The sequence below is a fragment of the Haliaeetus leucocephalus genome, unplaced genomic scaffold (genome assembly GCF_000737465.1).
Source record: "Haliaeetus leucocephalus isolate CR32 unplaced genomic scaffold, Haliaeetus_leucocephalus-4.0 Scaffold339, whole genome shotgun sequence".
Classification (NCBI taxonomy): domain Eukaryota; kingdom Metazoa; phylum Chordata; class Aves; order Accipitriformes; family Accipitridae; genus Haliaeetus; species Haliaeetus leucocephalus.
The window spans coordinates 441419-467251 of NW_010972775.1; the positions used below are offsets into that span (position 1 = coordinate 441419).

The 25833-nt window shown below is 53.1% G+C and overlaps 1 protein-coding gene across 1 annotated transcript in view; it reads right to left on the bottom strand.

Annotated features, from left to right (window-relative positions):
* ZNF609 (zinc finger protein 609) overlaps positions 1-25833 on the bottom strand; it is a 59333-nt gene that overhangs the window by 11523 nt on the left and 21977 nt on the right. The window contains exon 2 of the mRNA XM_010571541.1: positions 4421-4646. Within this exon, the coding sequence (XP_010569843.1) occupies positions 4421-4646 (226 nt within the window). The remainder of the gene's footprint in view (positions 1-4420; positions 4647-25833) is intronic.

Consider the following 25833-nt stretch of genomic DNA (forward strand, 5'->3'; position numbering starts at 1 on the left):
CCGAAGGCTGCGGGTAACAGTGAGGCAGCATGCTCAAAAAGCAAAGCCATCAAATCTGGGGTCAGGCTTCCTCCCAGTTACAATAAAACCTTCCAGTCTTTGCCCTCGCCCTCCAATCCTTCCCCATCCTCTCCCAATCTATTGCATCTCTCTCCTGCTCCAAGCAAGGACACATCCACGCCAGCATCTGCAGACCCCAGGGGTGCTCACGCTCCATCATACCCCCAAGAGATGTTTGCAAAGGGGCAATCCAAACACCTGGAGTGCGCAAAGCTCCGCCGTGGGCAACCTGCCATCGCTGTCCCAGCACGGAGCTGGAGGAAGGGATGCAGAGTTTGCTCCCGTTTTCTCAGTGCTGCCACACCATGATCCTCTTTGCTCAGAGGTTTTGCGCGCCAGATGCCAGCTTCTTTCAGCTGTGAAGAGCACCGTTGTGGCGCTGGGAAACGGTCTGCTCGCTGCAAGTGGAGGTAAGGAGGTGACATGCTCCAAGCCAGGTGACACCAGCTCCACTGAGGGGGAAGGAGGAGACCCAGCAGCTAATGAGGCAGCAGAGCGATGCTTTCCGGTGTAATTAGATCAGTTAATAGTTCCTGCAGATCAAAATCACACCTAACAGAATTAGGGGAACTGCCAAGACAGCTGCTCCCCACCAAAGGCGTTTCAATAAAACACATCCCTGCACAAGACGGGCTCAGCAAAGGGACAGTGTCACCAGCATGGCCGTGGGAGAGCACGTACAATCGGTGCCCACCACTGGCAAGACCAGACCTCAGCCCAACACCAACCTGGAGCAGCAGCGGAGCAGATGGACCAAAAGCTCAGAACCAGATGTTTGGTGGTGGGAGCCCACCGGGATGCCTTTGGCAGCGATCACGGTCTTGCAGCAGGTTTTCTAGCAGGCAGAGAGGACAAAGCTGGTGTTCAAGGCAGAAGGGATGTGGTGGAGCTTCGTGCTCCCATGTCAGATGGGTCAGCTCCAGCTTGTCCTTCTGAGGCTGCTCCAGCATTGCTGGGCTTTGGCTTTAGGAGCCTTTCTCCCCAGTTTCACAGCCCCATGGCCAACCCAAAAGCCATTTTCTATAAAAAGGGAGCTCTGGTCAAAGAACCATGTTGCCTTCCTCTACCCAACCCCTTCCAGAGACATTCAAGGCAGACAGACGTCTCCAACAAGCCATGGGCTTCTTTGGGGTGAACAAGGTGGTAAATAGCAACTGCCTGAGCCCAAATACACTTTTGCCAGCATGCACGGAGCAACACAGATCCCTTCGGCTTGGGGGCAACATGCCCCCATACCACACAGCTGGGAAAAGAGCAGCTTGCAAAAAGGTCCACGTCAGAGCAATTACTACAAGAGTCTAATGAGCATGTCCGACACAAATCCAATTTTCAAGGAGGCATCGTGCTGCTGAGAAGAGATGCCCATCTCCTGAGAGGCTCGGTGGGAACCGCTCGCGATGCTGCCCGGTGGCAGGGGGCTAGCCAAGATCCAGAAGAGCCCACAGCATGCTGCTCAGGGAACCGGGACATAAGTGGGAGCAACTGTAATTCTGTACCTCCCCATGCCAATCATTCCAGGAGATTCAGGGATGTCACCCGTGGGGAAAAAGCAGCTGCTGCAGTTGAGCCAGCAAGCTCCTCTCCACCATTGGAGAGGATGCTCGATGCAAGCCAAGAGCTGCTCCTGCTGCCCTGGGGTCTTTCCAAGTGGTCCTGCGAGGCTGCAGCATCACAAGGAGCAGGGGGAGAGAGATAGACCCCTCTGGGTGAGGGTGCTGAGAACCCTCTGGAGATCTTGGGGATAGTCTCCAGACACACAGGCGTGCTCACACATGGTGAAAGCATCTTATTTGGCTTTGCAGACATCCCCTTGGTGTAGCTTTCTCCTTTGTATCCTTTGGGCAAGGGGAGATGCTCGCTGCATCCATTTCACAAGCTCCAGTTTTGGACAGCCATGGCTAGCATCTCCTCCAGCATTGCCCTTGACTCCCACCATTAACAACAGGAAGGCAGGAGAGAGATGCCAAGCCAGAAATAGGGACAGTTTCACCCTGACTTTTCACTTGAGGACGAGAGATGCTGCTATGACAGGAGCCAACGTGTGCAGATGACCAGAAGTGACCAAAGGCAACAGCATGGCTTGTCTTCTGCAGGGCTGGCCATAGAAGTCATCGCTCCCGACAGCGGCAACCAAGCAGCAGCTGGCAGAGAAGGATCTTTGCGCTAGTTCATTGAATTACTGCAGACTAAAAATAGCCAGGCTGTGGGAAATCGCAGGGCACCCCCAAGGCACACGCCAAAACGGTGGCTGCAGAAGCAAGGGGTAATGCGGACAGACAGGCAGACGGGCCACAGAGCTTCAAGGTGGGGTGAGGAGCAGGAGAAAAGGGAGGGGAAACCAGAAACCGCTCCCATGTCACTGCCTCTCATCCAGGAATTGGCGGAGGGGAGGATGTTTTTGCACTCTCTGCCTTGGGGATGCTCTGTTCATCCCTCCTGGCACAGCCACGTGGGGCTCCTCTGCCCACCATGAGCCTCTTCTCCTGTTTTCCACCCCCAAAAAAGCCCCCTGCAAGGTCCAAGCTCTCATCAGCTTTGCCACTGCCCATGGAGGTCTCCAGCAGTCCTGGATTTTCAGCGAACTCTGCAGCTCTGGGGCTTCTTTGTTGAGGAAAATGACACCAGAATGGCATGCTGGTGGGGATGGGGAGGTGGTGGGGGGCTTAGCATGCGGGCCCAGAAGTGCTCCTCTGCACTGCTGCATGTCCCAACAGTCAGCCCAGCCATGGCTCAGTTTCCCTAGCTGAAGGTATTGCATCTTGTAAAGCAATCAGGCTCTTTCCAGACACCAAACAAGCAGTGCCAGTGTGCTGGTAGCTCAGCAGAAGACCTTCTGCAGGTTTCCTCTGAGCAGATCCCCCTGGCAGATCCCCCAGCCCTGGGGTGCACAGAGCAGGGCTCCTGATTGTTCTTGCTTTGTGTTTTCTTGTCCCCACCAGCAAGGCCAGCTCAAAGAAGAGGATCCTCAGGCCCAATTTTACAATGTGTGGTGTCCTTCTGCCTTGGAGCAGCAGAAGAAATGCACTTCCAGCTCCTGGCTGCCTCAATCTGGATGAGTTTTTCCATACGGAATGGATGGTGAAGCAGAGAGGGCAAAAGAGTGTGGAGGTCCCCATCCCAAGCTAGCACACCCCAGTCTCCTCCAGCATGGCCCATACACTCCTCTCTTCCCAAATAGTTCAGGTCATGATGCTTTTCCCAATGGGAACAATTTCAGTGCTCACCACCTCCACATTGGGGGCCATCACAGCACTCGGTCCTGCACCAACCACAGTTTCAAAAAACACTTTCCCAGTGGGGAGAGAGGAAATGCAAACTGGGCCCATCCCCACCTTCCCAAAGTACGGGGCAAGAAGGGAACCCCCCTGGTAACAGCTCATGGGAACACAGGTTTCAGTTCAGCTTCCATCAGAGATAACAAAGACAGCAGCAGTGAGGAGCAGCCAGGGGATAAAGGCCAACAGCTTCATTTGCACGCAGCGGCGATGGAAGAGCAAGAGCAGATGTCCAAGAGGAGCTCTTGGGTACCCAGCTGAGATGAACCATCAACTGGCCTCCACCACTGCTGCTCTCTCACCTTTGTGCTTCTGGGCTCTGTTTCTGCTTCCAGATCCCAGCTGAAGCCAGACACAAATACGAGGAGCTCACGCCGAGCCTCCCAAAGCAGAAACCTCCAGCATCCCAACAAGGCTGGAGGGAAGGCTGGGTTCCAGCACTCGCCGTGGTCCACTGAGCCACCTATTCATCCCTGTGTTACTTGGCAGAGTCTCAACAGCAACGAAAACCCATCAAAGGACCTGGGAAAGCAAACCAAGCTGTGCGCAGATGAGACGAGCTCCAGCGGAAAAAAAGATTCGATTGGCTTGGCAAGAGAGACGAGAGCCTGATCTCCCGCCGAGTCGATTTTGAAAGCTCCACTGGGGTTTTTTAATCCAGCAGGAGATTTCTGCCACCTCCCAGGGTTTGAGCGTTTTTGTGACAGACCTGTGGGTTGCCAAGCAGAAACGAAGTCAACTCCGTCAAGTTCCCATGCAGGCTGGCACGGCCTTTCCTCTGGCACCTCCAGAACAAGTTAGCTCTTGTAGAAAGGCAGAGAAACAGCAGCTTAGATTTTTGCCTGCTGTCTGGGCAAGGGGATAACGCAACGCGTTGGGCTGACGCAAGTTTTGGCCCGTTACTCCCTTTGCTGGACAGATTAAGGGCTGCTCCCACACAGCTCCTCTGTCCTGACCACCCAGATGGTGGGGGGAAAGCCCAGGATGTGCCAACAAGCAACACAGCAGGGACACGGGAAGGAAGGGATTGCCGTAACTCCAAAATGACATTGTAGGAGAGCAAAAAGCTCTCCAGTGACACTTACCGTCCTCCGTCTCTTGCCAGACGATGCCCTCCAGGTTCACGCTGGTCCCAGGCTCACAGGGGCCCAGGCACTCGGGCTCGGTGGCCAGGGCCACGTCACAGGTGTTCACTCCCACCGAGCGGGTGCGTACCATGATCTGCTCACAAGGCGACGAGATGTCGTTGTTGACAACAGGGACAAGGAGGTGCAAGGGCAACACAGCAGGCGTAGAGACCGGAGACTCCATCTGTGGGGAAGGAGAAACACACCGGTCACCATCAGGAATACGGGAAGGAGAGCAAGTATCAACAGGCATCTACATTCCTGGAGAACCTCAAGCCCAGGGCTGCCACCTTCTCAATGCTTGTGCCAGCAGGCAGTTCAAGTCCCACACCCCGTCAGAGGACAAGGATCTCGCAGATCTCTCCCACCCTGGCGTGCCCATACCCACGTAACCCTGAAGAGCCAGCACTTTGTAGTCATATAGATCACACCCAAACGTCCCTCTGCAGGAGACATCTGCTCTCCCACTTGAAAGAGTTTCTGCCAAGCTCCTTCCCTGACGGCAAAGCTGGTCTAATCATCCCCGCTGAGGATGCCTTTTGGCTATTGCTCAGATGTTAATGCAGTCAATGACTTTGGACCTGATGGCTCATTAGAAGAAAAAAAATTACAGGCTTCTACGCAACTGGCAGGACAGGACAAACGAGTAGCGGTCTCCCTCCAGCGCCTGTGAAAACCAACATCCTCCTCCTCCCAAGTCTATCTACCCTGTGACCACCTGAAGATGCAGGCATTCAGATGACATCTCTCTTCTCTGCACAAGTATCTGCTTCAGAGCCTGATCCGGCCGATGGCAGAGCCAACTGCACCAGCCATCGTGCTCTCCTTGCACATGGAAACCACATCTCACAGCCAGAGCCGGCTTGGAAAGCCAACACGCCAAGTGAAACCACGGCCAAGTCACCCTGCCGCTGACAAGCCAAGGTCCTTGGCCGCTCTGCCACGCTAGCAGATTACAGCAGTGTTGGAAGAAGGATGGCTGACGGGCTGATTTTCCCTGGCCAAGGGAAGGGTAGGGTGGAGACCCTCCTGTCCTTCGGGGTTCACCAGCCAAGCCAGCCGCAGTCAGTCATCCCCTCACCCTGGCTCACAAGGATTTGCAGCAGTTTTGGGGCTAGCTGCTCATCCTCTGCTCAGACCTCCTCTCTTTACAGTTTACGATCTTGATAAGATACTGAGCAACCTCAAAAGAGAAGCACACTGAGGAAACTAATCAGTCAGCAGTGAGCACTGATCTGGGTTTCGGTTTCAAGCAGGGAAAGATCCCTCTAGAGCATCCAGCACTACACCAAGAGATGTCCTCCTAAGCCTCTGCTGAGGAGAGATGATTATAACCCTGAAGAGGCCAAGCTTGCTGGTCACCAAGAGCGGACACAGACACCAGCCCATGACAACCTCCAACCTTGCTGCTGGCTCTCCTTGGCCAATGCTGCTGACAGCCACCAAATGGTCAGACTTCCACCCTGAACTGGTATCCCAGTCCTGACCAGCTGCCAAAATCATCTGCTCCCTCTCTTGTTCATGCGCCTCCATCCTTTAAGCAAGATAAATAACTCCAGCAGAAGCGTGCATGTCCAACCTCACCTGCCCCACACAACATGGTGCCCAGAACCGCAACGAGTGGCTGGAGCATCCCATCTCCCCATCAACTCATGACCCCACAAAGCCTCTCCACATCCTCAGCAACACAAACACCATCCGCAAGTGGAGAAGGTGCAAGAGGCAAATCCCTAGGCAGAGGAGCACATCACATCCACCCAGCGGCTTTCTGCCTGCTCCCACAGGGGTGGCTGCAGGCAGGGGACAGGGAACATGACCCCCGCGGAGAACTTGGAGATCTTCTGGCTCTGCCAGGGCAAGTGGATTTGCTCTTCCAGCAGGAAAATACAAAGCACCTTCTGCCTGCGTGCCTGCAGCCCTCTCCTTGTTCTGCGTCCGTCCACTCTCCGGACAGCTTGTCAGAGCACATCCACCCCACTGAGCATTAAAGATGGCCTGGAGGTCTCAAGCAGCAGTGGCTGGACCACAAGGTCCCCTCTGCCAGCAGCACAGCTCGTGCTCCACAGCTCTTTTTCCCACGCACTGCCTCCAACCTCCCACTGGCAGGACCAGCTCTCCCCCAGGAGCCCATCCCCAGCTCTCCATTGCCATCCGCCTCCAAGGCTGCCCCGTGGCCAGTGCCCCAGCTGCATCCCATGGGATTTGAAAAGGGTGTTTTTGGCATAACAAGCCTGCCAGAGAGGAGGGCTGCACTCCCACAGACAAATCACTCCCCCCCTGCCTCCTAAAATACAGCAATGTCACCCTGCCCATCTCATCAGATCCAGGGCAAGGAAGATCTTGAAGGAAGCGTGAGGCTCCTTTGAAGAGGCTCAAGAAAACAAACCGCTCCTCAACGCCAGATTTTGAAAACCAAAAGCAAGTCTCCAGCAATGAAATAGCCAGAGAGGAACCAGGCAGGGCTGCCTGACTTTGGCGGGCAGCAGCAAAAGCCCAGGCGGTGATGGGGAGCACTCGCCCCCATCGCCCCGGGAGCAGCGGCTGCGTGTGCACGCCAAGGACCTGTGGGTTTTGAAATCGTTCAGCTTCCTTCCACTTTGCGACAGAAACCACAGCGCAGCACAGGAGCGTTTAATTACAGTTCCAGCTCTGCTAATTATCGCCCGGTCACATTCGTAATCTGCATTATGCTATGGTGCATAATAAGCAGCTTGCTGAGATCTCTCTAATAAGCGAGGCGGCTTGATGGGATTTCATATTTCACCCTGCACTGGAACAAACAGAGCCTCGTTTAGCAACCGTGGGGAGACAAGGCAGCTCTCCTGCTCCCTTGCCCGAAGCTCAAGAGAAAAATAAAAAGGGCCAGTGTGGCTCTCCAAGGGCAAGGGCAGAACGGAGCTGCCTCACTGGGACACATCCGAAAAAAGCCAAAAGCCATGCCAGAGGAAGAGTCAGATGGATCAATGCCTGAATTCCCCCCCCCCCACACACTCCATGCATCCATGCATCTTATCTCCCGGTGCCACGGCTTTTCATCCTCCTGCTTTATCGAGCAAGGTCAGGAGATTCACCCGCTGGTGGTTGCGTGATGCCTGGGGGGAGCCAAGGCAGCCCCGAGTACCACAAGGCAGCTCTGCCGGCCAGTCTCACTGTCGGCAGGCACCCGGCTGTCTCCGCTAGGCCACAAGCCAAGGGAGATGCTGGCATCAGGGCCATTGGGCAGCTCTCATACCCTCGAGCAGCGGCTTTCGCATCTCCTCCAGCTAGCAAGGCTGAGCTAGCGGAGATCTCCAGCTCCCCAAAGCAAGCCCTGCACCCTCCTGGCTTCCAGCTCCAATGCACGCTACCCCCCGAGCAAATCACTTAACGCTTCTGGGCCCTAAATCCCCTTTGCAGAAGGAAAATTTATTTCTCTTTCCTTGCTAGGTAGGCTCGAAGATTAAATGCTGGTGAGTGCAAATGCAGCCGCTACATGCTTGCTGCTGGAGGGAGCCTGTATGTCTCCAGCAACCCCTCTGCAAGAGTTACATGGGGTGAAGCTTCCCCGTACCGGTGCTGGCCGTCCGCGTCCGCCCGCCACTGCCTCCCCTAATGAAAGCCCTTTGTGTTTCTCGCAGAGGCTTTCCCATCACGAGGAACGTGCTTTCACCACCGCCGAGGACAGAAGTGGAACGGAGCCAAGCCCAGGCAGCAGCCAGCACAAGCACTGCTCAACGCGGAAAAAGCAAATCCACTGAGAGTCTGGGGCGATGCCGATGGCACCAAGCAATGCCTGTCCTGGGGAAAGGGTTCCGAGTGGGTAACTAAAACGTACCCCTCATCAAGGCCCTCACTTGAAGGTGGGACAAGGTCCCACGTGAAGAGAAGCATGGCGGTGGATGCTGGCAAAGGGAGATGCACACAAAGCAGCTCCTGCCATCTTAGAGCTGTGCCAGCGCAGCTTCGTTAACATCAGTCACCGCTAAGGGGACTTCAGAGCAGCAATTAGCTAACGGGAGAAAGAGAAGACAGCACAACAAAAATAAATACACCGTACTAATTTTGATGCCAACCCCTAAACCACCCAGATTACTCACTCACATTTATGAGTATTTTGGTTTGCTCCCAATAATCAAAGTCAACCAGGAAAGAAAAGTGCATTTTTGAGCAATAAAAACCAACAGGGACACCAAAAACACAGTGAAGAGCAACAAGCAGAGATATTTGTAGTGCATCCACAAGGACAGAGAGGGTCCGAACCACCACATGGTGTAGGGCACCCAGAGAGCTGCACCCCATTTGTCAGCGAGGTGTTGCAGTGGTCAGCGTGAGACCACTGATGCACCTGAGACGGTGCTGGGGTTCCAGCGTATCCCCATGTTAACGAGCTACGCAGCACGGTGGCCCATTTTTCTCATCTAAAAGGGTCCTTCAACTCCTGCAAATGCAGATAAGACAACAAAAGCTAAGGGGAAGCCTCATTACTGGTCACAGACTCTTAGCTGCCATGTGTCAGGAGACAAAACATGGACCAAAACTGCTCCATCACAGAAGCATTGCTCAAGGCTGCAGCCAACACTTCCCACATCACTGCATGGCTCAGCCCCACGTTTGGGAGCTTTGATGTTGTCAGTCTTGACCTGCTCAGTCACCACATCCCCAACACCTTTGCTTTTTCAGAGTAGGACCTGGGAACATGAACTTCCAACTCGCTGAAGAGAGAAAACCAGAGAGCAGATCCATCCACTTGATGAACATCTTTGGTGGGCATCTCCAAACCTCAAAACTGCAGCACCTGAGGTGCCCTTCCACCAGTACCGGTGACCTTGGCAAGGATTTCAAAGAGGAACTGGAGTCTTCTCCAGCCTGACTGCCAAAGCTGGGTATGCAGAGCCTATGACAAATCCCTTCGTTGGCACTGGTGCCCACCACGCCTACGATTCAATCTTGAATCTACTTGCAAGCATTGCTCAATAAGCTCCAACAGACTCGCCCAGAGCTCCTGGTCACATCACCCAGCAACAACATCCCGACACACTGGAGGCACACAACCCCAGGAAGTATGGAGGAGGCTCCAGAAGACCCCCTCCCCGAATAGCATGGGTGGCAATGAATCCCGACTGTTTGCTGGCTGGATTTGTCTGGACCCCAGCAAGACAGTAGCCAACAAGAGCTTCCAACAAATCCCCGCGTGCAGGGAAATAATGGTAGCACAAGCATTGGGTCCAAGGACGGAGCCGGGAGCATGGGCTGGGGCACCGATCCTGACACTGTTACCCATTGCTCTTCCCTCTTGCTAGCTGGAGGCTGAGGTTGCTGACGTCAAGATGTGGAAAAAAAAAAGAAAAAAAAATCTGTTTTAGAAGAAAGTTTCCCTTCCCTGGAAAAATGCCAGCTTAATAAACTAAGCCAGTTATTTCTATGGGCTGCGGGAACGCACTCAGGGAGGACATTGGGTTTAGTTGGTAAATCCGAGTCCACAGGACATCAGGGCAGCTAGTCCAAGAAAAAAGGAGGATCGCCATTTCCGACAGCCCCCTCTAGCAAGAAGCAGTAAATGTCATGAGAAGGAAGGATTAATGCTTCCATATGCTGTGGAGTGGAGCAGGCTCAGCATGGCACTCCCCAAATTCACTCTGCAGAGAGGACAGGCGAGTGTGGGACCTCGTGGCCAGTGCCACCATCAGAAGAGCCAGGCAAGTTGGATGGGAACTAAGGATTCTTAAGGAGCAGCGGTCCCAGTTTCCCTCCTCAGATGATGCAGCTTGTCCTTGGAAGCCTGCAGGTAAAGCCAGCCCCAGGCTGCATGGCAGGCTGGGAGAGAGACCATGAGCACACACCCAGATGATCTGGACTGGCTCCTGCCATGCAGGACTCTCACCGTCCCCGAAACCAAAACTGGGAGAGGCCAATTCCCTGCCCTGCTCCTCGATGGCTTGTCCCCAGTGCTCTTCACTGTCTGCTCTCGCCCCCCCAGACACCTGCCTGAGATTCCCAGCATCTCCCAGCCACGAGGCCATTGATGGCACAGTGTGACAGGAAGGTTCTGCCTACAAAATGCTGCCTGCGCATCCTCTCCCGGCCATGCAAAGCACCTGCATCCCAGCTCTGAGGTCCAGCTGGATCCCTGCACGGAGGGGTTTTGCCTCTGTCCATGCAAATCCCTTCCCTGGCTGGCAAGTCCCTGCAGAACAGCAGGAGAAGATGGTGGCCAAACGGCTGGCACAACACAGCATGCTGGCTGGGGTCGGCAGGCACATTTCAAGCTCAGGCTCATCTTTATCTGGGCATTTTGGGGAGGACCTGGCTGCACATGAGCAGGCCATAACAACCAAAGCCTGGACAAGGACTTCTGCATGAAGCTCATAGCCCCACCTCCAGCATCGCTGAAAACAGAGCCGGTCACCGTTAACGGGTATATCGGGGTGCGACAGCCCATCCGGTAACACCAGAGGTACAATCTCCCACTGTGCCAATGATGAGGGACTGATCCAAACACCCAGGTGATCCAGACAGTCGTATGCATATCAACCCTGGCTGCACCGCTAGAGAAATGCAAATATTACCCAGCATGACCTCGGACAAGCTGCTTTCTCTCCCCGGCAGAGAGGGGAATAAAATCCCTGCTTGAACACAACCAGTCTTATCTCACTGCTTGCAGCGTTTCAAGATCAAGAGGAGGCAGACACTGCAGAGGCACAGTCTTGCATATTACTATGTCTTCAATAAAGCCAGGAATAGTATCCAAGACAGACGTGCTGGCACCAAGTCACCTGCTCCAACCACTTACAAGACTATCAGATCTGCTCTAGGAAGGAAAAAAAAAAAAAGTTGTCTCCAGTAGGAGAGAGGTAGCAAAGAACAGCGATGAAAGAGGACAGCTGACGTGAGTGAGAGACGTGGGAAAGAAGAAATCCAAACTGGGACCGCCATGCATCAGTCCCGCCGGATGACTGAGGACATGTTGTTGGGGTCTTGGTTCATCTACTGCCGACAACTGACATCCCATGGAGTGGCTGCACCAGGCTCACCTGCTTTATTGAATTAAAATGCAAAGCAGCTCAGTTGGTGGTGAAAAGGGGAAAGATCCCATGCGGAAAAGCACTAGAGACACGTCTGGAACAAGGGGCAGCAGAGGTGGTTGAAAACATGGAGCCCAACCAAAGACGGCTGCAAGCATCCTTCGCATTGACCAACCCAGACTTTGGCCCCTTCTTCAGGACCACTGCTGCTGTGCAGAGGCTGCTCCTGCTCACCAGAGTCATCCTCACCTCTGGCAGTGCTGTCCAGGCAGGAAAGCTCTGATGACGACAAGCAGCTTCCCACTGGGAACCCAGGTCTCACATTAAGCCACCACATCCCATGCCCACCTTCCTGTCAACACGGCCAACATGGCTGATGTGTGATTGGCTTCTTCCATTGCTGCTCTGCCTCCAGCATCTCCTGTACCGCCAACACAAGTCATGTGTCCTTCAAGCCAGGATGCTAAGTGGAAGAACCACCATGGGGCAAAGTCTTGCTTTTATTTATTTTCTTTCCTCCAAACCCAACAAAATAACTAGGCAACTCTACCCAAGCAGAAAAAGGATCCTTCCCCGCTATGGGAGACACAGCAGGCCCGTTTCCTGGGGACTTTCTCAACCACCAGTGCAGCCCAGTTCTTCAGTGCGTCCCTTCAGAGATATGCATGTCATCTTCTTTCTGCTTTCTGGGCTGGAAGCCATCACCTGTTCCCCAGGAACTGGCTCCCCAGTAAGGTCCCACCCCAACCTTCTTGCAGAAGACAGTTCTTCAAGTCCCTGAAACCCCCTCCAGCTCACTATGTCCATCTACACCAGGCTCCACCAGATGCCATTCCCCAGTTCCTCTCAACCAACCACTCCCACATTCATTTTCTGGTCTGTTCCCTCTAAAAGACATTCACGTAGGAAGACCGTAAGCAAGAGGACCAAAGCCACAATGCCAGCGAGGCAGACACATTTCTGCTTTGAACCACACGAAATTCATGCCCAAATCCAAGCAGCGCTCAAATGGCCACCGTTAATACCAGCACTCTTTGACCAGTACATTAGAGCAGGCAAAGGAGCAACATAAAAGCTTTCACGAGCACCTTGGTGCATCAATCTCCCGGAAGGAGGATATAAATCCAGGAGGCCTTTCATGAACCACTTGCCACGGTGTGATGCGGCTCCAGCCACCGTTAAAAGCCTGCTGATAACCACTGGCTACACAAAACCCGGCCAAAGGATACCGAGGTTGCTAACAGCCAAGCTACAGGCAACCCTAAAACCCAAATCTGCAAAGCAGCCAAGGGAAATCATGAAAAAGCAGCATCTTCGTGGCAAGTTGCTTTAGCCCTGCCAACTCCCCAGTGGGCAACAAGACCTGTGGGGTCTGTCTCATGCTACAGAGCACCCTGTCCGGGATCCTGAGCACCAGGGCCACAGGTACATCCAGGAACAACCCACCATCCAAGCAGCTGTAGGGACAAAGAACATATGACAGAGCTTGGCACCTCCATTTAGGCTGATCAACAGGTCTGCCCTGCCAGTAAGTGTGGGTAATGCTGTAACTCCCAGGAGGCTATAAAGAAAGCAGTTAATCTCTGTTTTTGAGGAGAATTATATTATGCTTGAACTGAAGTTCCTACTGCGAGCATTGCCATGCCCATGCTAGGTTGTAGTGGTTTAACCCCCGTTGGCAACTAAGCACCACACAGCTGCTTACTCGCTCCCCCACCACCCAGTGGGATGGGGGAGAAAATCGGGAGAAGTGAAACTCATGGGTCGAGATAAGAATGATTTAATAGAACAGAAAAGAAGAAACTAATAATGATAACACTACTAAAATGACAACAGTAATAATAAAAGGATTGGAATATACAGGTGATGCACAATGCAATTGCTCACCACCCACTGATCAACCCGCCCAGTTAGTCCCTGAGCGCCGATCCCCCTGCCCCCACTTCCCCCAGTTCCTATACTAGATGTGACATCCCATGGTATGGAATACCCCGCTGGCCAGTTTGGGTCAGCTGCCCTGGCTGTGTCCCCTCCCTACTTCTTGTGTCCCTCCAACTTTCTTGCTGGCTGGGCATGAGAAGCTGAAAAATCCTTGACTTTAGTCTAAACATTACTTAGCAACAACTGAAAACATCAGTGTTATCAACGTTCTTCTCATACCTAACTCAAAAACATAGCACTGTACCAGCTACTAGGAAGACAATTAACTCTATCCCAGCTGAAACCAGACGTAAGTACACACCCTAGACAGCAGGTTCCCACCGCAGTTAGAGGTCCCCATGCAAACCCCCCAGGCCAGGTCCTTCTCAGAGGATACCCGACTCCTCCAACCACCTTCAAAGAGGTCAGAAGAGCATGGTACTCCCAATTTGCTGGGCACTATAAAAGAGACTGAAAACAGGCCCTCTGGAGAGGATGAATACCCTGAAGTTACAAATAAACCTTGGCCAGGATTAGTAACCAAGGACCACAGGCCAAGGCAGACACTTGGTAGGTCAGGGCTGAGCACAAGAAGCTGGCACAGCAGCTCAGCTATAGGTTAGGAAATGGCACAGCTCCACCTGCCTGGTTCACTCTTTTCTTCATTGTTTTTACCCAATTTTTCTCCACCTCGGTCTTGCAAGTCTAAACCTTCAATACCCAGACACTGTGGCTGCTAGGCCCCCAGCAATTCGCACCAGGGCACAGCCACGCAAGCATGCACACCTACGTGTAAACTCAGAGCATTAATAATTAAATCATTTAATTAATTAATGATGTCCATCCAGGCACAGTGTCTTGCACAAAGTTCTTATCTTTCAAAAGCTGGAGTACATATAAAGTCAACCAGAGGGGAGACAGCTCAGGATTTACTAATAATTGCAGTGTAAAATTGGACTCTAGGAAATGTAGAAGGAAGGAGATGGATCCAAAACTTGCAGCAAAAATGAGCTGGGCTCAGACCTGCCTCATCTAGGATGGGTTTCTCTGCTTGCTGGGTGCATGGTCCAGGGACCACCTTTCTCCCCATCCATCCCAGTATCCAGAGCAACTGCATTGCTGGTGCCTGTTCCCAGATGAGAAGGGACAAAACCTAGCCCATAAGCCACTGCAACACTCTGCCGTTGCTGCCGAGCCAAAGGACCCATAATGGACAATGCAACTGCACGCACAGATGAGGTTTTATTACACCACTAAGAAACCAATTTTTACATCTGGTAAAACACAAAAGATGGTGTGAAAAAAGGCCCTCATGTTTTCAGAAAAGAGCCTAAAAAGAACAGATAGGGTATGGAGTGAAAGATGGGCTTGACGTGCAGGTGTTTTCATCAATCAAGCTGTAAATGTGGCATGGGGACTGCTGTACTTTCCACCCACAACAGCCAGAACTACAGCACTGGGTTGCATCTCCCAACTTCCAAGGGCTGCAAAAGGGTCCAAAAGCAAGTGTCAGTCACACTTGGAGTCACCATGCAAGAAAAGCGGTGGGGCTATGGAGTTACAGATGTACATAAATCAGTCGAGCATTACCGCATGATGGTCCTTCCAATGATCTACAAGGGGATCATATCCAAGATGCCATCTTAGCATCATTGAATGATTTGGGTTGGAAGGGACCTTCAAAGATCATCTAGTCTAACCCACCTGTCATGGGCATGAACATCTTTCACTACATCAGGTTGCTCAAAACCCCATCCAACCTGCCCCCAATGATGGGGCATCCACAACTTCTCTGAGCAACCTGTTCCAGTCCCCCACCACCCTCATCATAAAAATTCATTATGTCCAATTGTATTGGGTTTGTGTGGCAAGGTTTTGGTAGCGGGGCGTGGGGGCAGGGGTTACAGGGGCAGCTTCAGTGAGAAGCTGCTGGAAGCTTCCCCTGTGTCCGACAGAGCCAATACCAGCTGGCTCTAAGACGGACCCACCGCCAGCCACGGCCGAGCCCATCCGCGATAGTGGTAACGCCTCTGTGATAACATTTTTAAGAAGGAAAAAAAGTTCCAGGACACACAGAAACGGCAGCCGGCGAGAGGAGTGAGAACATGTAAGAGAAACAACCCTGCAGACACCAAGGTCAGGGAAGAAGGAGGGGGAGGAGATGCTCCAGGTGCCAGAGCAGAGATTCCCCTGCAGCCCGTGGGGAAGACCATGGTGAGGCAGGCTGTCCCCCTGCACCCCAGGGAGGTCCACAGTGGAGCAGATCTCCACCTGCAGCCTGTGAAGGACCCCACGCTGGAGCAGGTGGGTTCCTGAAGGAGGCTGTGACCCCGTGGGAACCCCGCGTTGGAGCAGGCTCCTGGCAGGACCTGTGGATGTGGGGAGAGAGGAGCCCATGGAGAAGGAGTTGTGACCCCATGGGGGACCCACGCTGGAGCAATGTGCCAGTGTGCTCCTGAAGGACTGCATGCCGTGGAAGGGACCCATGCTGGAGCAGTTCATGAAGAACTGCAGCCTATGGGAAGGACCCATGTTGGAGAAGTTCGTGGAGGACTGTCTCCTGTGGGTGGGACCCCATGCTGGAGCAGGGGAAGAGTGTGATGGGTCTTGCCCCTGAAGAGGATGAAGCAGCAGAGACAATGTGTGATGAACTGACTGTGACCCCCATTCCCTGTCCCCCTGCGCTACTGGGGGGGTTAGGTAGAGAATCTGGGAGTGAACCTGTGCCTGGAAAGAAGGGAGGTTGGAGGGAAGGTGTTCTGAGATTTGGTTTTATTTCTCAATACCCTACTCTGGTTGATTGGTAATAAATTGAGTTAATTTTCCCCAAGCTGAGTCTGTTTTGTCCGTGACGGTAATTGGTGAGTGATCTCTCCTGTCCTTACCTCGACCCACAAGCCCTTTGTTATATTTTCTCTCCCCTGTCCAGCTGAGGCAGGGGGTGGTGATAGAATGGCTTTGGTGGGCACCTAGCGTCCAGCCAGGGTCAACTCACCACACCAATCTAAATCTACCCTCTTGGTCTTCATCCATGCAACATGGCCTAGGGGTTCCTCTACACACAGAGATGGCACAGAGGTGCAAAGTAGCATCACCAAGCTGTCTCAGCTACACTTGTCCTATTTTCCATAGCCACCAGGAAACCAGGTACTAATGCAGTGAGACCAGCTTGCAAAAGAGACCCAGAGGCAGAGCCAGGAGCAGCAAACAGTACTTCGCTCAGCTGCGTCTACACCAAAACATCCTTGTCTCTCTCAATGCCAATTCAGTTGGGACACAGTATTGAAGAAGGGGGAATGTAATAGTATTGCCCTGATGGCTCTTCTCAGGAGAGCAGCGACCGCACTCAGCTCTGGACATCTCATGACCGAAAAGGACATAGTCAAATTGGAGGAAGTTCAGAGAAGAGGAACAGAAATAACGAGGCTGAAAGGATTGGTTTGGAAGAGGAGATTAAGAGAGCTAAATATGGATAATTTGGTTCAGCGACAGCTATGTGGGGACACAGTCATAATCTACAAACACATGAGGGATGAAAACATCAAAAGGAGAGAGAGGAATTATGCAGGGTGATGCAGAGGGTGACAGCAAGGAGGAACGGGATGGATCGAGGATAGGAACATTTAAAAAAGACGGTTTGCCACAGCTTCCTGGCAGTGAAATTGTTCCTAAGCCCACCAGTATTTTCCAAGTGGGAAAATCCTTCATCCTTCCACTGCTCTCCTCCTTCCCCCTTTTTCACATCCCTCCATCAGTACCAAAAGGCACCCACATCACTCCCCATGGCATCCCCTCAGCACTCAAGTGCTGCTGACACCCCAGATCCCCCCCTGCGCCAGGCTCTTAATCACCAACAGCGACATTCATGGCACTCTCAAGACACAGCAGAGGTCCTCTTCCTTTCACTAAGAGCCAACATCCACCAGTTTTGGGCTTGCCCAAAGTTCAGACGAGGCACCAGAAAATCTCAGGCTGGCCAAATTCTCACAGGGTTAACTTCTCTTGAGGTTCTTCCACATTGCAACCATGATGACGAGCATCACTGTGATGAGAGAGCAGCTTCAGCACAGAAGTCCACTTCTATGGCTGGACCAGGACATCCATGGCCAAACAGATAAGAAAAAATCCTTCTCTCATCACACTGGTCTACCTACAAATGGCAGTCAGCAAGCTGGAGTATTTTCTAAGCAGTTCTCCTGTACAAGAAACCCAATACCCTGCACCTACAAACAACATTTGGTCCTGAAGGTGTTGTGGACTCATCTCCAAGGCATGAGAAGCCAAGCCATGTGCTCAGCACTCATACCTATAAAATTTGCTTGGGGAAGGGGTGGGAGGGAGGGAGACAACACAAGGTCCTTGCAAAGTGGGGTGCATCTCCTGAACCACCTACACAACTCCTGGAGGAGATCTAGCACAGGGGGAGCATCACTTTGAGGGCACCAGGGGACCGCAGCCAGCTTCGACACTTGCCTTGGTGGCATGCTGAGAAGCGTCACATCTCATTCCCCATCCAGACCACAGGGTGCACGCAGCTATGGATCTGGGGGAAAAGAAGCAAATCCATTCTCTGGGCACTGCATTTAAAGACTTGCCAGCACACTGCATGTACACTGCAAAAGCAGGAGCATTTTACACACATGTTGCAGCCGGGTATTCGCAGCTCCTGGAGAGGCTCAATTCCAGGGCAACACACACGTATTTCAGATGCGATAAGCAGCAAAATCTAGGAGGAGTTTCAGATCTATTTATCCCTCAGGCAAGAGGAGACATCTTCCTTCCATCTATTTAATATTAAAGACCTACTTTGGTATGATTTTCACGTCCCAGCCCCTGCAGGCTGCACATTTAGGAAGCTGCCCACTTGGCTCTCATCTCCTCTTCTTTGTAGGTTTTGCTCAAGTTGCCAGGAGAGATCCTGGTGGTTTCCAGACACAAAGCCAGCTCTGTCCGATGGCCTGATGGGGAGATTACAGGAGGGGAGCGAGCAAGAAATAAGCCCAATCACATGATACATGAGGATGTGGGTGAGCAAGAGGGGGGGGTGTCACCACGCACGTCCCATACAAGGTGGCCACAGAGTAGGGACGAGCGCCGTGCTGCCCTTTGGGGACTCACATCCAGAGGAGCAGCTCCCAGTGTCACTTGTTGAGTAAGTGCCTCCGTCTCCCTGGCACACAAGACAGAAACCTCACCCTAAAATGAGGGATGACAAACGTCTTCACTTTTCGTGCTGGGTCCCACGACTGTCTCCCCCCGCTCCCCAAATCCCAGCTTTCCAGCAAATTGTTTCAAACCTGCTATTTTTGAAGCAGCACAAGCCAATACCCCTATTCTGGCTGATACACGCTGCACTCTCCCCAGTCCCTCGAGCACTGGCTTGCACCCCTGTCCATCAGTTCCTGCCGGGAACACGCAGGCATCAGTGCCTGCGGGACACAGCAATTTCGATAGAAAGTTTTTCAAGCCAACTCCCAAGGTTTTTTTAATTATTGAAATCAAGCCGCTGTCTCTCTAACCCCCAAGCAGAACGGTGCCCATTCACATGCACCAACCCCAAAGCAGCACAACATGCGCTCACATTGCCACGAAATCTCTACTGATGTGTCACAAGAGGAGGAGGTACAAGCTTTCCACATGAACCCACATGCTCCCATCACCTACCATCAATCTGGATTTTAATTCCAGCCTCAGAGATGAAAAGCAGCTCTCCTTTCTTCAGCTCAAATGCCTCTCAGTGCCTCTGAGAGGTCTGATCAAAAGCTTTTGCCGTGAGGAGGGTGAGCCAAGCTAGGTTCTGCCCCAGGAGTGTGGGCTTTGCCACGCTGCGGGGAACACCCCACCCCGAGCTGGGCTTTGCCAATGAACCCGCCTGCAGCACAAGTCTGGTTTGCACCCACTGGGATCAATAACCACAGCTTTACTCAGAGTTGCAGCATTCAACAGTGCCCATTTTTAACACCCCAAGCACGACAGCATCGAGCGAGGCACCCCCGCTCCCACCGACCTCCCCACGCAGCACAAGTCAAGCCCCGGGCACTCATCCTGGGTCCGGTTTTTCCTGCACTGCCCTTGCCAAAAAAACATCCTTGCGTCAACTGCGGTGCCTTGCAAATCCCACGCTGCCGGTGCTGCCACGAGCCGGTACCCTGGATGCTGGACGCAGCTGGGCTGTGATGCCTGAAGGTCTCACCCAGCAGGTTTTGTGCTGACAACCAACAGCCGCCGGCGGTCGAGCAGCACAACTGCAGAGGATCGATCGCTCATGGGGAAGCTGAGCAGCCAGGGAGAAGAAGAGACGAGCTAGAGCCAAGCCAGACCATAACTCATCACTTGCAGGCTACCTACCAGCCGGAGAGCGGTGGAACCAGGCTGGGGGCTTTCAGCACATCTAAGGGAGCAGAGCTTCATAATTTGCATCACAGGACTATGCCGCCTGCAGCCATGCTCCTCCTTGAGAGCACTCGATGTAAAAATAGAAAAATAGCTTCAAGTGGCTGCTTCATCGGCTCCTCTAGACCGTAGCAAGTGGAAGAGCTTGTATCTGAAATCCAAATAAGCCCCCACCAAAGGGGGATGCCGACACCACCCACGGCTGAAGCTTTCTTCCAGCCCAATTAAGCTCCAGGAAGGTTTTTAGCCTCTAACCTCGCGTTTCTCAGGCTGCACGCAGGGATACCCACGGGTCACCGAATTCCAGCTAACGAGAAATCGCTCCCCTTCGCCACAAAACAAAGCCCCAACGCTTGTTTTGAAATGAGACAGAAAACAGTCACCACTGAAAAAACACCGACCGACGCCAACAGCCGCTGTGCCTCTTTCCACCCAGCGGCACCTTTTGCACATACATGTGCAAAAACGAGACGCCAGGGCTGGCAGGCGCACGGGTCAGGGCAGCAGCAGGGCTGAAAGCCAGCCAAGGTTATATTCAACCAACATGCTGGATTTTTAGCTAGCATCCCTAAAATAAAGCAAAGATGCTGCTAGAGATAGACCAACCATAAGCAAGCCCAGATCCTTACCGATTTTATTCCCCGCCTTGTTGAAATTTCATTGATTGTTCAAATTAACAGCCAGCTAAAGGCAGAGCAATCCTGATGTCATGAAAAAGAGCATAATAATAATAAATACGGGCATCTTAGCACAAAGGACACCATGCTCGAGGCATCCTGCCATGTATCAGGCTTTGCTGGCCACTGCAGCCCCGAGCTTGGATACCTGTCATTAAACATCAACCGTTCCCCTGGGACCGAGAGGGATCGCAGTGCTCTCAGCCAAACCAGGCAGCGCGTGGAGGAGAACACAAGTCCTGTTTGGAAAGACACAACAGAGTCATAAGCCAGAGCCTCGAGGTTTTTTTATGTCCAGCAAGAGGGGGCATATATAGAGGGAGCCCTTGGCAGGAATGGGGAGTGCCAACATTGTACCCCAAGCACCCCAGTTGCCCCGGGAAAGCAGCCGTGGGCTCAGCAAGGGAAGCCCACAGCAGCTGCTGAGCACCCCAGTGCCTGCATGCAAAGGCTCTCAGCTCTTCCGAGGCAAAAAAAGTCAACAAGGAGCAAACGCTGGGGTTAATTACCTGCTGGCTGTATGTTTCTACCTCCTCCATCCTCCCCTCCTGCCTTGATGAGAGGTGGAAAGGGATCAGGAAGGTCCTTATCTGTTCCCCAGGGCTTTCCACGCCCAACAGTTGGCTTCAAGGGACAATTAAAAATTTGTCTTGCCCAAGAAATGCTGGGGGTTCAGAGTTGGACTCCACCAAGGGTTCAGAACTGGCCAGGAGGCCACGGGTGGGCATCACATGCTGTTCAAGTCATCCTTCTGGTCGCTTCCGTAAAAAGGATGGCCTTGTCCTATAGGTAACCCACTACCCTACAGCACCACGTTTCCAGGCTCCTTGGGAAGCCAGTCCCACAGTGTTTCTTGGCCTTTGATTCCTAATTAGGGATTTTCTTTTTTCAAGTCCAGGTTCTTGGGGAGGAAAAAAACCCAAAAATACAAAACCAAGGCAACTGGGACAAGGCAGGATACCAGAGTCCCTCCAAGAACACCAGTCACATGCCTGTCTGGATCAGTGTTGTAACCCAATGGCACCCTGTAAGAGAGTCCAATGGGATAGTCTTCCAGAGCCTACACTGTAAGCTACAGGACTACCGCAATGGTTGGCCAACAGCTTTAGATACCTCTACTTCAGCTTGAAGAAACAGAAATGCATTTCTGCCTGTAATAAACCCATCTGACCTTTAATCACACCATCTCTCTTGAAAACAGAGGTGGCGTGTCTGTACACACTCATCTACTCTTACTTTGCACCTGATAGAAAGGAATAACAGCTTTTTGTTGACAATAATCATACAAGACATTGTTTGGACTGAGGGAGAAGCTCCCCAACATGCCAACTGGCAGCTCCAGGATGTCAGGGCATGCTAATGGGTGCTTGTCTGCAGATGGCAGGGCTGCCCCAGGTCAGGGCTATGAAGCAAGGCACTGGGCAGGGTGCAGCAGGGCTTTGCACAACTGTAGGACTCCCTGGGAGTGGGCAGGAAGGTGCACACAAAGGCAAGAGGCGGATGGATGGACAGCTGTTTGTGGCACCCCTGTGCCCAGAGTGGTGTGGACAGCAAAAGCCCTTGCTCCCGCTACCCATCGCTTTGGGTCTCTGCCAACATCTGCACCTGATGGTGGCTTTCATCGAGCAGAGGCAGAAGGTGACACCCTGGCGCCTGTCTGAACATCACCGAGCTCTTCTCTACAGCAGACACTGCGGCCACATCCCCTAAACCACATCATGTAGCTCATGTGGGGTCAACCAAGGAGCTCCCCAAGGGCATCCAACACAATGCTGCCCAGTGGCACAACACAAGGACACGGTCCCTGGCCAACCCAACCCACTCCCACCATGAAAGCAGAGACCCAGGGTCAAAAAAAGAGTTAGGAAGCAAAGTACAGCAGTTCAGAGAAGCCATGCTGCCCCAGACCTGAAGCCAGGAGAGCCTCTGCTCAAGGGATCAAATGTGCATGGCAGCAGAGGCTACCAGGAAAGCAGAGGGGCACAGCTGATATGTCAGATCTCAGAAATGCTTCTTGGCCATGCAGACTAAAGACAAAATGCTAGCCTTTGAAGGGCACTGCCTCAGACAAGAAAGTTGACGGTTGCAGGGATGAAAGCCTTAGCAAACCTGCATGGGGTCTAGGGAGAGACCAGGGGCTGGGAGGGATTCAACAGGATTAAAGAGTTAAAACTTGGTAAAAAGCCAAGAAATTACTCCCTTCACATGGAGGAACACCACCACAGACACGATGGAGAAGGGGATCTGAAGAACATCCCTGAATAAGGTAACCAAAGGAACACAAATAAGGATGTGAAAAGCCAAAGTAACATGCCAAAGCCAACGGGCAGCGCTGGAAGAGCAGCACTGGCTTCCAGAAGGAGCAAGTGAAGAGACCAGAAGACATACAAGGTTTCAGAAACAGAGAGGAGGGTGCCCAGCTGGAGTCATGCCAGGGAACACTGCCTTGGGCAGAGCTACGCAAGCAGAGAGAGATGTGGGATGCAGACTAGTAGAGGAGAAAAGCCTTCCTCCATTATATTAGCAACCTCCCTTCCCACCCAGAGCAGAGCAAATGTCTTCTGTGCCCTCTCTGGCCTCCATGCCAGCAGACTCTGCAGCTGCTGTCCTCAGAGATTACTGAGCCGGGGCCCTGTTCCTTTAGCTGAGCATCTTCCATGGTCCGTGGCTGTCACTCTTCTTCCCTTGAAAGCCAAGAGACCATAACTCATCAGTCATTCAGCTTTAGCTGCTGTACAAACGATCCCTAGCCCCGCAAGATGTCCTACCCATCAGTCATCATAACCTCAGCCTGGCAGCTATGGGACAGCCTGGAGCAGAGGCATGAGGAAGAGCACGGCCAGCCCTGGCTCTGCCAGCAAGGCAACGACCCACGCAAATCTCATGCAGGCATTAACCGAAGGCTACAGAAAGCCGGTCCAGAGCTGGAAACACAAAATGCACAGGAGCCCCTATTTATGCCACCTTGGGAGCGTTTGCCCCAGCCATCACGGCACAAGCAGCTGCATCCCACCCTTCTACTAAAACCCACCCTGCCCAACCGCTCGCCCACCCTCCTCCATGAGCCCTGCCTTGGCCCATCCAATGCTACGTGCTTTCCAGTCTGGATCCAGCCATGCTGGGACAACCAGTGCCTTTAGTCCTCCCAGGGGCCTGGCCCAGCTTGGGGTTTCAGGTCCAGCATTTCATGACTGTACCAAGGCTGTGAGAGCACGTGCGCTGCAGCTAGAGAGCGGGAGGATGCTCTGGAGCATGCAGACCACCCAAAGACACCAACAGGCAGGGCTCCCCACCTCCTGCTTCCCCCACATAGGTCTTCCTTCACCTGAAAGGCTTTGCCCAGCACTTGATCAAGCTGATGCATACACTATTGCACCTACAAACCAAACCCTGGTCCCCAAGCAAAGGAAAAAACACATTTGCTGTTAGACATCAGCTGCAGGAAGGCAGATGGTCTCTGCTCTAGCCTGCTCGTGTCCTCAGGAGTGGCGAGAGTCAAACAGCCACCTTCTCGGGCAGGGAGAGGCATCCCTGCTCCAGCCCTGGCTCAGCAGTTTCTCCCTCTCTGGAGGCAATACAGCATGGCCCTACGCTGCGGGCACGAGCCAGCCAACACGGGGACCTGAGCTGCTTTCACAAGCCAGCAGCTTCCACCTCCTTGCACGCAGGCAGAGGAAGACCTCGGAGGAGGGAGGCGAGCGTAGAGAGAGGCTGCAGACACATCTTGTTTTAATTGCATCAGTAACCACTAAGCAATTAATGGCAGGGAAGAGGAGGAGAAACAGGGCACTGGGAGAGAGAAAGGGATGCAGCAAGCAAGGGGAAACAATTTACTCCTTCCCCAAGGAGAGGGACACTATTTACAGCTGCAGCTGCAGGGGCCTCACCCACTGCATCCAGCTCCTCTCGCACTGTACGCGGACCAGGAACATGGCTTGCTTTATGCTTTAAGCCCCAAAGTCCTTTTCCTGAAGTCACCTCAGGACTCACACGCTTCCCATGAGCCACAAGCCATCGCAAAACCCCGGGTCAGGCAAACACCACCGCCAAGGGCAAGCAGAGAGTGGAGATGGAGCTTCCCACCACCATGCTGGCGCTCTGGTCTGCAAAGGCACCGCAGTTCCCACCCAAAGGACAGCCCAGTCCCCGTCATCAACCCCTGCCCATCCCGCCGACTGCAGCAAGCAGGAGAGCTAAGCTCATCCCTGGGAGATGTCGTCCTTCAAAGCCTCCGTGGCTTGATCCCAGATATCACAGCTCCTCAAACACAGCCTGGAAAGCAGAGGCACTGGGATGCCAGAAAAGCATCATCGCCAAAAAGTGGCAAACCAAGTGCCAAGATCTGTGACCAGCTTCGCTGTATGTTTAGTCACGAGAAGCAGATGCTTAAGGAAAAGCCTGAATACAGCAGGAGCAAAAACCTTCAAGGAAGTGGAAATCAAGCAGGAGCTGCTGGTCTGATTCCCAGCTGGAAAAGCCGGCCCTGAAACGAAAGCAGACAAATGAGGAAAGCATCCACGGGAATTGTCCACCAACCGGTTTGCAGCCTTCTCACCTAACCCTCCTCTTCGTCACGTCTGACAGCCCAGCCCTGTGCCACTGCCTGCTCCAGGATGGCAAAGTCAGGCAGCAGTGGTCTCCCAGTGCTCAGCTGAGCGCAGGCAGGCTGGCAGCTCCACTCACCTCTGCTCCTGCTGTTGGAATAAAGCACTACGGCAATTTTTTGCTCTGTTTAGCGAGTGTTGGGGACTGCCAGCCCTCGCAAAGCTCAGGGCCTGACCGTGTGCCCACCGAGCAATTCCTGCTGCTGTTCATCCAGCAACAGAAAATGGCTTTCGGCTTATTAACAAGCCTGTGCCGAGATCAGGGGATTCATCCCTCCCCTGCTCCCTACAATAAACAGGACAGCCTGAGACACCCCAAACCTCAGTGCTGGTAACCAGTCAAGCATGGAGCCAAAGCAAGCCCTTGGCCAGACCCCAAGCCCTCCTCCTGCTTGTTAGCAAACCTGCTGGTGGCTTCAAAAATCCAAAGAGCTGGGCTCCGAATTCAGGTATGCTTGGAGGAAAGGCACAAGGCGCTTCGTGCTGGAAAGCCGCCGGCTCGAGCAGGGAGCTGTCAGGAAAGGCTCAGCTGGCAGCAGAGGCTTCCTTCTGAGGACACCCGCGGGAACAGCCCACTTGACACCCCCAAAGATGATGCCACAACCTTCACTACATTGATTTCACTGTTTCTAGAAAAAGGATCAGAGGCGCAGACCATGTTTCCACCACGCGGTTGCTCCCGGGACAGTTCGTGACCAATTGCGGTGGATCAGTGGAGGCCCGGTGCAGCTTAACCCCTATGAGCTGGACACCTGATACACCCCAAGGCTGAGCAC